The 14194-nt window shown below is 37.2% G+C and overlaps 1 protein-coding gene across 1 annotated transcript; it reads left to right on the forward strand.

The window, feature by feature from the left end:
- The first annotated feature begins 264 nt into the window (after positions 1 to 264).
- On the forward strand, positions 265 to 9612 carry LOC145768980 (SAGA-associated factor 29-like). The gene is made up of 6 exons (XM_082580584.1): positions 265 to 1274; positions 3184 to 3206; positions 3879 to 3993; positions 4320 to 4392; positions 7805 to 7984; positions 8677 to 9612. Exons 1-6 carry the CDS (start codon positions 343 to 345, stop codon positions 8737 to 8739), a joined length of 1386 nt encoding a protein of 461 aa, XP_082436710.1. The 5' UTR covers positions 265 to 342; the 3' UTR covers positions 8740 to 9612.
- Positions 9613 to 14194: the final 4582 nt, after the last annotated feature.

Below are 14194 nucleotides of genomic sequence, written 5' to 3' on the forward strand. Positions count from 1 at the left end.
ATCAGCAATATCTTCTCTCGTGCAATATTAAAATGGGTTTTGTCACTACTCTTAGGTATTCAAAACTTGAGATGTGCAAAGCATATGATCATTGCTAAACGTAGGCATGATAAAAAAATAATTAACAATCACTGTTTTAGATAGTCTTAGCGGTAGGCCCTTAGCCTAGGCATACGCTCTTGAGTTTTTGTTTATTTCATGTGATGTAGATATATTTTATAATAAAGACTGACCAGTACATTGTAATATTTTTATAGGTTAAGACTTGTCTGTTTTCACAGTATTCTTAGAGCTTGAACTAGGTGATGAATAATGTGATCATTTTTAATTCATTTTCAAATCATGAGGAGGAGCAAGCAACAAGCTGGATTAGAATCTTACCCTCCTCCAGTTAAAATGTCTTCTTTAGCATTCAAACCTTTGAATCAACCTGCTGAGATTGATTTTGATGAAAAAATTCAAGATTTGTTACTTGAATTGTACAACACAATCGTTTCTACACAGAATGAACGAGACAGAGGTTCAGCAAATTTGGAGACCATAAGAAAAACGCATGAGAAAATGGCAGGAGATTTAAAAGTGTCCAGTTATTTTAAACTAAAGCTAAAAACTTTATACTCAAATGCATTGAATGATGCTGATGCAGAATGTGATCTTCTACGTAAAGGTTTAGATATCATTGCTCAAATAAAATCCATTCAAGAAGAAAAACGAATCACAGCTCGTACTTCAGGTGGAACTTCCACTGAGGAACAACCAAGAAAAAGCATGCGTAGAGGAGTGTTAATGAGCTTGCTACAAAAATCTGCCCAAACATTACCATTGTGGATTGGCAAACCCAATGAAAAAATTCCTCCGTTGTGTGGTTCTGTCAGTGCTGGGCCAGATTATGTTGCTAAACCTGGTGATAAAGTTGCTGCCAAAGTGAAAACCGAGGAAGTAGAAGAGCAATGGATTTTAGCAGAAGTTATATCCTTCAACCCCCAAACAATGAAATATGAAGTGGATGACATTGATGAAGAGGGTAGGGAACATCATGTGCTCAGCAAGAGAAGAGTTGCTCCATTACCTCAGTGGAAAGCAAATCCAGAAACAGACCCCAGTGCTCTTCATGGAAAAGGAACACTTGTAATGGCGCTTTACCCTCAAACGACTTGTTTCTATAGAGCAGTGATATCTGAACAACCTTCAACAGCTCATGAGGAATATTCAGTTTTATTTGAAGATAATTCTTATGCTGAGGGATACTCTCCTGCTTTGTATGTTGCGCAAAAGTATATTGTAGTGCCTAAAGAAATGCGTGACACAAAACGAAGATGATCTTTTTCTTTTAATTCAAACTACACCTAGGTGCATTTAGCTAATCACACCATTTGTTTTTTCATAGTTGAAACTTCATTTGTGAATGATTTTCAATGAACGCTTAGCATTTGATCTGATATATGTATTTAAATAACATGATTTAAGCCTGGGTTGAACTAACTACGTGAAGAAGGTATTCAACTACTATATGGTACTTTTTTTTCAAATTACACTGAATACAGAAATAGGAATTTTAATACAAGTGCCATAAAATCATTCCCAAACACTGGGTAGTGGGTATTAATGAAGCATGATTCTAGTTCATTGATCAGCATTTTTATAAGTTCCTTGTGACACCATTCATTAATGATTTGAGGCACAAATTAGTCTTATTGTTGTAGCATAATTATTTCCTTCATTCAAGTATAATACTGGAAAATGAAAAGCATCATTATTTACGAAGCATATCGAAGTGGTCACAAAATTCTCTACCGGTAGGTTTTGTTTTGCTATCAGGCATACAGGGCATTGACAATTGACAGTGGTTTTGGTTGTTCCTGATTATTTTGGACAAGTTTTTATAGGTTGAAATGAAAATTGCTCCACTTATACATTTGTTTTAACTTTAGGATCAATTAATCTATAGTAATATTGAAGTTTCAAATTTTGAACTACTGTACTAATTTTGTGATGTTGTGTCTAGGCATTTTGCACAAGCTTAAAGAAAGTCCATCTGAGTAAAAGCATAGATTCAAAAAGCAGAGACTAAACTCATGAGTAAATAAATCAAAAGCTATATGTATATATATATACTGTTTTCATCTTTAGTGCTATAAATATAATTCTTTATTCATATCTCGATGCAAGAACAAACTCATGTGTTGTGTATTGACACAAAAGCAAACACTTATTCTGTTAGGCCATGGGTCAGGAAGCTTTTTAGGTAAGAGAGCCATGAAAGCTACATGTTTGGACATTTTTTCCGTGAGAGCCATATATTGCTTAACACTTGATACAACTAACATGTCGTCGCGCTGATGAGTTGTGAAAGTGGGACCGCGTCCATGCTTAAAACAACAAAAACAGCGAGGGGGGTTTGGAGGCCTGGAGGACCTCCTACAGAAAAAGCTTGAAATGTGTTTGGCCTACTTTTCATTTGGTGCATTCTGAGCGTATTTTCAGCTCTAAATTGTGGTGAAAAGTTAAGATAGAACTTTCACATTTTAAACTTTAGAAGGCTGGATTTATCTGCGAGCCATTCATATGATACATACGGCTCACAACCCATGTGTTACTGACTCCTGCATTATAGCCATTGAGTCAAAGTATGGAATATAGTTAATCACTGACACAAGTTTTCTATGTGTACGTATTTTAGCTATTGTTTTATTCAAACAGTATGTTCATCTGTACTATGGGATGCTTTCTTTTTCTTTTATGCTTTACTTTGTCGTGCAGTATTTGTAAGAGTCATCACTCATCAGCAGTATTTCTGAAAGTTCTAATTTTGTGGATGGTTGCATGTTTTTGACCTGCTTACTGTTTTAAACTGATGTTTTTCAAACAGTGGCGATACAAAGCTGTGATTTTTAAGCGATTCCTGAACATTATTTTAATTTCTGTGCTTTTAATCGTTTTAAATGATGTTTTTTTTTGGATCGTTACTGTTTAGAAAACAGTGGTTTGCAAAAGTAAAACAGGTTGCAGGCATTCAACTTTCTAGATAGGTATATGGTTACTGACTTACTGTGTGATGTTCAGTTAAATATACATTATACGCATACGCAGAAAAAGGCTTATTATATATCAAATGTTTGTGTTTGAATTAAGCATATATAAGCCTTGGCATGTACAACTTAGTCCACCCCTGAGTTTATTTAGAAATGGGATTTTATCTGGTTGCAGTGAAACTTTAGTAACATGTCACATCACGCTGTTGCAAATATTTCAATTTTTTTAATCTTTGGTGAGCCTATCAAGGATTACAACACTTTGTGAATGTGTTTAAATAATTATATTACATTATTATCTTTAAATAATTCTTGATTTATGGCACTGGACTTGGTGGCGTGGAGGTTTGTCATTGCTTGAAGCTGCTACTATCTATAAATACATCACCGCGTTCAGGTTAGCTTCAAGCAATAGGCCTAACAAACTCTCTTCGCCATGTTCATGATTCTATCATATGATTTTGATCATATGAATTTGTCCATGATTTTATCATAAAGCAAGATGAAACGAAATAAATGAAACTGATAAAGCGGAAGTTAATAGCACTACTCCTGACTGACTGTGCTGACACTATTTGCTTTGTAAATTGCTGAGAAAAACATGTCTGCAAGGCATAAAGCTGTATGTAAAACACATTATTATTTGTTTTGCAATATGTACAGTATATGTGAAGAGTTAAATATTGCTGAAAATGGTGTTTAAGTGTTCTATACCTGTTGTTTTGGTACGTTGCAGTATTTTTGCTTGTAAATTTTTTGATTATTTTTCAAATAGGTCTTGGTCAGTAATTTCCTTGTAAATTGAAATCAAGTTATTTTTTACAAACATTTCTAAAATGTCAAAAGGAGGTTTTCGCAGAATTGATGTCGATCAGTATGACGAAGAGAAGTTCAAAGATGAACAAGTGGAGCAGGATGATGCGGGCCCAGACGAACAACAAGTTTCACAATACCTTCTTTCGTATCCTTCATGTTTATCTGAGTGTCTTTTAACCCTTAGCAACACCAATGGTTTTACGTCTTAGGACATCATTTTCATGTTGCTTCATCATCATACTGATAGCTCAAGCATTGTAGCGTTTTCTGATTGACATAAAAATTTAGTTGTGATTTTATTTCCACATCCAACCTTAAACTTTTAACTTTATATGCAAGCACTTTCACAAATTCATGTAACTTTATCATCAGTAGAATCAATGCATTTTCATTTTTTTTCATTTTCATAAGTGCAGTGTACACTTAGCAAAAATGTCAATTTTATTTATTTCTTAACTACTCGTTGAATAGTGGAAATAATTTACAAGCACTGAAAGCATGCTTGCAAAATCCCCCCTACCGAACTAAGGACTTTTCTAGAAAGGTAATATCACCCTACGCCTACTACACTGACATAAATTGTTGTTTTCAATATCACAAAATACAATGTTGCTAGCAACATGCTGTTAATGAGAAAGTTACGCTTGCTTATTAAAGATCAGTTATGGACGATACAAGTCGATAGAATCTATCTCACAAGCAACGTGGTGTTCCGAATGTCAATTTTGGTTGTGACGTCATTACACTTCAGCCGGAGTCACATATATTTGTGCTCATAGGCGTCGAAATAGGGTGGGCAGGGTGGGCGACGCCCACCCTGCCTTGAAACGAGGGTGGGCAAAATATGTTTTGCCCACCCTGTTTTCATGCCACTTATGAAGTGTTCGTTACTATTATTTCCGTTTTTCTTAAACGCTGGACTATCCAACCAACTGCAGCGCAACTTCTTGTTTTACGCTATGTCTCTCGCAAGGTATTCGACAGAACAAAGCAATTCCGTAACAACGCTGCGTGGAAAAACGGCGGTACGCACTGCGTTGTTGTTCCACAGCTGGCAATTCCTGGTGAGAGAAAGCCACGTTTGATCTTTTCTCCAAATTTGCGTCGGCAATTTGATCTTTTCTCCGAATGGTCTCACTTTCGTTACGTCACAATCAAACTTCAGTTTCAGCGTAAGGGAATGTGAATATGACATCATAATGAACATGACAATAAAATAACCGATACAAACTAAAGACGTACTAAAAACAATCGCTTTTACAAATGCGGCAAATCCGAAGGCGCCACTTTAAAGATAACAGGTCACGAGTCACGCGCTTTTTAGGTCGCAAAGGAAAACAAAAGAAGTTTGTTTAGTTTAGCAGCGCTCATAAGATCGCAAGATGCAAGAAAGAAAACATCCAACCTATTAAAGCTTAATTGCTGCAGCGACGTTAAATGCAGTCTTTGTGAGAAAGACTAACCACACTTTTCGAAATTAGCGTCGGCAATTGCCGAGGTGATTGTAAGGACAACAAGATTACAAGAAAAAACTAATTTTCTTAGACTACACCAGACTAGAATGTTGCTTCAATCTTACGATTGCTGGATGTTTTATTTGGGTTACTTCCTACTTCGCCGGCGCTTAGACACGTGCCCAGCTGGGAGAATCTTTTATAAAAATATCACCCTATAATTCAGGCCTCGAAACTGAAGGCGGCCATCGCCGCAATTAACCTACAAAAACCGACATTTTGTCCGCCGGGTCTCGCCCTTCCGTCGGCCGCATTTGTCCGCCATGAAGTTTCGAGAAAATTTTACACAAGCGGCCTTGTAAATAAAGTAGTAGTACTTTGCCACTTATAATCACAAAGGACTAGAAAAGAGTTAAAGCACTCGATAAATCACAATAGGCCTACACCCTGTATATGCTTGAATTGTTAACATTATTGAGTGATCAAGCAGCTGATGTCTGACGATAAGCAGGATGCAAGTGACATCACAATACACTTTATTGATGCGATATATTCAGTCTTCAAAATTAGCGTCGGCAATGAAAATGCCGAGGCCACACGAGCGCTTGTAATGTTAGGGTTAAACATTCCTCCCAGTCGTTATGGCACAGCATAGATTTATTCCCTAGTCAACACCCTGATGGATCTTTATGAAAAAAAAGAGGCCTGTGGAGTGGTATCAAAGCCCGAAAGCCGCAAAACGTGGACGCTTCATTGCGAACGGCAAAGACGATATAGATTTACAGCCAAGCTATGAGCCTCTTGATGTGTCTGATTCCAGTGATGACGCGACAACCTCGTGCTCCGATACAGCATCTGATGATTCCGATTCTGACAGCTACTTCTTTATCAAACAGACTTTGTGTTGTTCGCAGTATCCCAATTGTGCCGAAATTATGTTAGTGTATACGTAAATCGAGGCAATCTTCTCGCAGGGAGCTATTAATTTGTTACCTGTATCTGGTTGAGCAATTCACGTTATTTTATGATAATTCAACGTTGCTAGATGTCGAATTAATGTAAAACAAACGTAACTTTCTCATTGGGCATTGTTGTTACGCAATATAACCGAGCGGAAAAATTAAATCAATTTGTGCTGACTCGAACGTTGAATCAACCCAAAATTAACTTACTTTTCCCCGTGAGTTATTTAACGTGAATTCCTGCAACAGCGTGCCACATGCGTATCTTGTAGCTCGCTTTATCGCTACTTTTGGCATTATTACATCACAACAAATCAAACAGTGCGGTCGTGATAGACTACTCTAGTATATTTTTCGCTTCTGCCGAAGTAAAAATGTGTGTCGAAGTTCCGATGGCCGCCATGTGCTTGTGATTGGCCGCCGAACAGCTTGCTTCAGTCGGACATGTTTGGCCCCTGGAAAAAAAAGGTGTTTCAAGGCCTGCTATTTGCATTGATTTAACTCCAGTAGACGTCAAATTATTGTAAGCATCTACTCCTTGTTGCGCCTCGCTTTCCGTTATCTCGTCCATCTGATACAGCATCTGATGATACCGATTCTGACTAGTTCATCAAACAGACTTTGTGTTGCTCGCAGTGTCCCAATTGTGCCGAAATTATGTTGGCTTATAAGCTTACGTAAATCGAGGCGATCTTCTCGCAGGAAGCTATTAATATGTTACCTGTACCTGGTTGAGTAATTCACGTTATTTTATGATAATTCAACATCGCTAGATGTCGAATTCATGTAAAACAAACGTAAATTTCTTATTGGGCATTGTTGTTACGCAATATAACCCGCCGGAAAAATTAAATCGATTTGTGCTGACTCGAACGTTGAATCAACCCAAAATTAACTTACTTTCCCCTCCCGGTGAGTTTTTTAACGTGAATTACCGTAACAGCGTGCGTATCGCGTTGCTCGCTTTATCACTACTTTTGGTATTATTACATCACAACAAATCAAACAATGCGTTCGTAATAGACTACTCTAGTATATTTTTCGCTTCTCGTTTTACATGTTTTAGTACAATCTTTTCCTAATAAATATTCACAGTAATTGCCGAGGCAATTTCAAATTTTGCCGTTTGGCCTCGGCAACGTTTTTGCCGAAGTAAAAATATGCTAATTTCGAAGACTGAACCATTGCGAATTTGCAAACACACATTCAATGAAATCTGTTTGAAAACTCTTGCCCACCCAGAATTCCTCTCTTCTAAGAAAAAATCGACGCCTATGTTTGTGCTGGTTAATGGCAAAAGTGATTTGAACCTAGATGGTGAGAGTGAATCCCAGCTTAATACAAGGTACTGGAATACTGAAAGTTTTCCACCTACGACTCTCCTGAAGGCTTCATCGCCAATGATGAGAAAATTGTTGACAATATGTTTTCTGTGTATTAGCATCATATTTTGTGAATCATTTTAACTTCATCAGATGTATCTTGACGTAAGAATAACAAGTTTGATAAGTTATTCAGAACATTTTGATCATTTGTTTAGGAAAGCGCTACCCAGCTGGTAGTTCGAGTTATTTCATCCATGAAAAGCAGTGAAATTGCTGGAGCATTACAATCGCTCAGTGTTGAAGAACTTGACACATTGATGAAGTACATTTACAAAGGTTTTTCATTGGGTCTTGATGGTCAGCAGTGTGGTTACCTTCTTTCCTGGCACGAAAAGGTCGGTAGAGAATGTCAAGCTCATACCACGGTGTGGCAATATGGGCCAATTCCATATAGGCTACTGTACGTGCAATATCTTACGAATAGTGAACTCTAAATATTAGGGGTCTGCTACTATTCGGTGAGTTCCTAACCTCTAACCCTAAAACGGCAATGATAATTAGGCTGCGGTACCCGATAATTAAAAAAAAATTGAAAAAATCACCGAATAGGGATCGGACTTACCGAAACGGGCCATTCCGAAATATTAGGGTGTTTCATTTTTTCACCATTTTGAAATTCAAAATGCCTGGGGTCCCATCTGGTGGTATTTGGGGTAAAAAGTTTACACCCCAAATTTTTTCAATTATGACGTCATATTGAGGTGGTTCACGGGGGTTGAAATTTTTGGGCCTCAAAAGTTCGAAATTTGGCCGTTTCTCCAGAACCACTCACCATAGATCGACAAAATTAGTGTCAAAATGCGCAGAAGGGTCAGTTTCTTATACCTGATATAGAGAATATTAAGGTTTATCTGCTTCAGAAAAAAAGTTATTTCAAAAAATCTGATTTTCGGAGTATTTTCTCCTGATGAATAGACGAGGTCCTTAAAATTTTTTGACTTTATTGACCTTTGCGGGCCTAATGATAATATAAAGCTATCAAGCACTTGAAGGTACGCTAATACCCATTTTTCATTTGTTCTTTCAGGTTGCAACTAAAGGCGGTTCTGGTTGCATCATCAGGGTGCTTTCTGATAGGAAACGTTTGTGAACCTTCGCATCTTTCAAGCCATGGATTCATGATGTCCCAAGGCTCTGTTGCGAACACAACTACTATATATTGATATCTTTATTACATGGAGAGCTATTTCGTGATTTTCGCTTTTTTAACGCTTATAGACTGTAGATCTTGTTTTCTTTGAATTAAGGTCGTTTGAAACGATCTATGTTGGTCGAAAAGCCCAAAGAAAACTAAGGATTTGATTCGAAACGAAATCTGATCGACGAATTTTATTATCGAAAATATTTTGATTCAAAAAGGTTTTTCAATCTTTAATCCTTGTAGCCGACTTTAAGCATAAAGCAAGAGTGAATTTATACAATCTGCGAGCGTGAGATGGACTTTAAGATTTCATATTGTATTACTATTCATCCTATATAGTATATACCACCATCGTTAGTCGTATTACTATCCAATACAAGTGATCTAACGCGTGATACATTTGGATCGAATGAAACCAGTGGCATATCTCTATGCCAAAATGAAGTCTGCATTTCGGTGCCCAGCTGTCTTAAGTCACCCCACAAGAGCTGATGCAACGGGAAATAAAACGCTGATGTATTTGTGATCGTGCGGCACTTCAGAGCAGTCTACTGTGGCTCAAAGGGAATAGAATACCAGTTTAACAATCATGTTTGAAACCACTGCAGCTTTCTTAAGCTCTCCTGCTACTCACCGCAATCACACTAACTAGGTTTGGAGAAAACCTGCTTTAAATAAACTCCTGCATTATATGTGGTTTTGTTTGCTTTTGAAAATAGAATTGAATTATTATGTGTAAGGCTGTTTGCTGATGAAAAATTGCTGTATGTGTAATCGTTATTTCATAATCTGGATTAAAATTGCCATTTAAAGTGCCCCTGACAGGTTGGATCCAAGTATAGTAACTTTTTAAAGCATTTCCTAGCGCAGAATTACACTTAGCGAACTTTTTAATCTTAACCTCGTAGCTCGGCTGGTTAGGGTGTAATTTAATCAAACGACTGCTCCGCAGCGCCACCACAGGCGAAACTCCATATTTCACTGCTCTGGGACGACTTTGGTGGTATTACGTCATCCTAAGTGGACGTCGTTAGCAACGGATGAAACAAACGCTTCCTAGATGTAATTGGTGGATCACAGTTTGGTCGGAGTTGGTACAGGCGGTTGCTTTTTTCGATGATTTATTGTTTTTTGCAGTTTAATAAAACTGTACTGGATACGTTCCTACAAAACCTAAAAAATACTTTAAATGAAGAAATCGTACGAATCATCATTCATATTTAATTCATCATCACTATTCAAAAATAAATAAAAGTTCTCTCTCATAATGTGCCTTCAGTTGGTAGCCACTTTAACAAGTCGAAATTCTGCCACTGCGAATGACTACAATGCAACCGTCAACCAATCAGAACATGTTATAAGAGGCTACCGTCCAATTGTGATCCTTCTAGCACTCATCCAGAGAGTTAATGCTTGTTTTGAACTTTATTTGGTAATTACAGAAGAAAAAGAGCAATAGCAGTAGTGGGAATCGAACCTGCGTCAATGAAATGACTACTTTCTATCCCTAACCCTAACCCCTAAGCCAACCAGCTGACAAAAAATCCATCACTTAATTTGCTTTCTATCATCTTCTTTTCGCCATTGTTTACGTCACTTAAACCGTAGCTTATGATTGGTTGGCGGTTTCATTCTAATCAATTTCAGTGGCAGAATTTCGACTTGTTAAAGTGGCTACCCCTTCAGTTGGCCATTGAAATCCTGTGTAACGGCCATCTGGATCAGGAAAATTGTTTCGGATTCGCCAAACAATGCATGACGGCATCACAATCCGATTGTTGCTTCCGAGAGCATCACCTCGTAGTATACACTCCAACCAGTGCCGGTCTTAGGGTATTGCGGGCCCTGTGCGGAATATGTTTTGCGGGCCCCAAAAATAATGATCCAATTCAGTAACGTATTTAGAAACGAGAGGGGGGTGTTGACGGCCGGCAGGCGAAGCCTGAGGGCGTGCTCGCCGAAGGCGACACCCAGCGGCGGGGGGTCTGGGGGGCCTCCCCCAGAAAATTTTGAAAAGTTACTTTGAATTTGGTGCATTCTGAGAGCATGTTCAACAAAAATTTGGATATGAATATTACTGTAAAATGGTGCTGTCCGGTGGCATAGCAAAAGGATAAGATCATGTTTTCTTGGGCATTTTTCAGAAATAAAGCTAAGTCTCTATGTTTTCTTGTTGCTAATTCCTGGCTGAGATATTTGAATGTTTGGTAACTAGCTCTTTTAATGTAGTTTCATTTAAAATTAGGCAAATTTTGTTTTAGAGACATAGGTTGATCGCTTTTTTGCCAGATTATTACAGTTTTATTATTGATTAATTTTGTCCTTGGTTGATCAAAAAACGATCTTATTCCGGTAAGCCACCAAGTTTTATGCTTTAAAGTTAACCCAAAGTTTAGAAAATGTAAACAGACGCCATACATCTCGATGAGTATCAGACAAAAAGCTTTAAGACAGTGAACTTACTTCATTTCTGATATATTCAAGTTTTGTATAACGAACCACTGTAATCAGCTATATATAAAAGATCAGTGCAATTTTTCACAGCTAAGGATATTGCAGTGTTTCCATGGACTGTACGAGTTAGCTGCAGACTACTATGGATACTAAACAGCTGAAGAGCATTAAGATCCTATATATACCATACTAATTTAGTGTTGATTAGAAAGCACAAAAGACTGAAAGCATAATTTTCAATATCGTGACATCACAAGCGTTCCAAGGGGGGGGGGGGGGAGGTGTAACTCCCAAACTCTCACTTGGCTACGCTACTGATCCAATTTGATTTAAGAAAATCGGTTTACTTTTACTTGGTTGCATAAATATGCATACAAAGCATGAATGAAAATACATCAAAAACACAATGCTCAACTTTCATGAAATGTGTGCATATTGTTTTATGGGAATATTTAAGCATGAAATATAACAATGCAAAAGAAACAAACCCAACCAAATGTACCTGTGCAGCAACCAGCAAGGATTCCTTATTATGCTTAAATTGGTCGGAATCCATCTGAACTCAGAAGTAGGTACCTAGATTGAAGTTGTTTGAAATGCTTGCAAAATGTCCAGCAGGTTCACTTCAGAAAAAGTTTTTACTAAAACTGCTGGCTGCCAAACTCAAAGTAACCCTGCAACTGAAGATGGGCAATATTCTCTGTCAGAGTCAGTTTCTATACAGTGGCAGAACAGCATTTAATTAAATTGTTTGCCTCATTCCTGCAAATGCAAGTTAAAACATAATCAAGCAGGCTAGAAATGGATTCGTACATGAAACTAAGCCACAACAGGCAAGACAACAAGGGGAAATTTTGAAGACGAGTGAAGGTGTTATTATTGAAGACGCCATGCATCAAGTACGTAAACCATGCAATCATGCATCTAAATACTTTGCGGTGAAATACCTCAGTCATGTTATACAAACATATTGAAAAATAAATACAGCTACTCAATCCAAGGAAAAAAGCACATTGAGATGTATATCTCAATAAGTTACCGTAAATATGAAGGATCATATATATATAACATAATAAAAAATGAAAACCACTGCACTTGCTATTTGCATGCCACATCTAGTAGCTCAGAGTAAAGACATGTTGTAAAACAATTTTAAGGTTATGGTATAGCGCACACTAAGCATGCCATGTAGTTCATTAGGGCTATATAGTGAATGATGTAAAATACATGCAAAAATGCTATGGCCAGGGCCGTTTGAGAAAATATTTATCTGGGATTTCTTATCATCAACACCAAATTTAACTGAATAGACATTTTGTACGCACACTAGCTCTTCGAGCAAAGACTTGGCGTTTAGGTCATTTGGGTAAAAATTAGCCAGCACATCACATTTAGAGGAAATCGAGCATTTCTGCTTTTGATCTAACATCATTGCAAGCAGCTGGAGTTTGAATAAGGCAAAGCTGACCTCAGAATTTAGTGGAATTAATCTGTTACCACCAGTAGTGACATCATTTAAGATGTTGTCAAAGAAGTAGATTCACTGGTGTCATTACTGCATTTACTGCAACTAGTATATTTTAAAAACTTAGAAATTGAAGAATGCTTTGTAAAATTGCTCAACAACTCTTTTTTTAAATCCTTTTTTTCTTTGCTCCACTTTTACAATGATTAGGTATAGCTAATGGATAAATCACTAATGGTACTCTATTATTGAGTTAAACAACCTTTGCTGGTACAAAAATTACATTGCTATATCATCAATCTTCTTCTTGCTTATGAGGCAACAATTCAGGTAACATCTCCCAATTGTTGCAACTAGAGCAGTGTCTTCATATATCATCAATCAATCACAGTCCTGATTATATTACTATTCAGTAAAAAAAATCCAAGCAATGAATAAGTGTACATTGTAGCGTACTGCACAAACTGTACATATCTAAATACAATAACAAGTAGCCTATATTAAGATTTAAAAATTGTTTAGGTTGGGTACTACAGAGTAATCAAATTGAAACAATTTGAAAAGATCTGGGCCCCTTAAATGTTATTTTTCAACCCATGGAATAACAATGACATTTTAGTACCGTACTGGAAGTAACATGTATCTAAACATAGTTGCCACAAGGTTGAAAATTTTGGTTTCTGTTGTCACTGAGCAATGTTAAACATTTGGTAGCCTACATGGTAGCCCCTCAATATTAGATTTTAAAAATTACATGCATAGGGCATAATAATGATAGTTTAATGCTGGAAGTAACATGCATTTAAATTTTCACAAGAGTGAAGTTTCCTGAATTCATAGAATATTAAGTGATTTGATACATAGCGTTTTAAAAATCCGGGCCCTTTAAATGATTAGTTTTAAAACTGCACATCATATATATGGCATAATAACAATGGTTATTGTATAGAAACTAACATGTATATATTCTATTTAAATGCAATCGTCACAAAACGAAATTCTGTTGTCACACTGCCATGTTAACTATTTGGCACATGGTGAAATGTCATGGGGGGCTTAAAAGCATGTAAAGGTGGCCCGACGCGACAATTTTAGCACTTGCCTCACCCTAAAGCCGCAACTGACTTCAAGGATACCGGTACTTGCTTGGGAATCGAATTGAATTTTTTCCATTAGACATGACAAAAATGACTGCATTTTCTGAGTAAATTGCGGGCCCTGTGCGATCGCACGGTTCGCACAGCCCAAAGACCGGCACTGCTCCAACACATGCCTGTAGGCATTTTTACTTTAGTGGTATTAACAAAATTATCTTCAGTGAAGTGAACATATAGACTAGTTTTGTATGGCCCATCCCACTTTCGAACACTTGAAGAAAACTTTGATCATTTTCTTCTCAGTAGCCTACCTTGTTTTGTGGGAAAAGAAAGCACACGGTCTTTGTCACTGACAATGTCACATGAACAGCAATTTGTAGGCATTGCC

The sequence above is a fragment of the Aplidium turbinatum genome, chromosome 1 (genome assembly GCF_918807975.1).
Source record: "Aplidium turbinatum chromosome 1, kaAplTurb1.1, whole genome shotgun sequence".
NCBI lineage: Eukaryota > Metazoa > Chordata > Ascidiacea > Aplousobranchia > Polyclinidae > Aplidium > Aplidium turbinatum.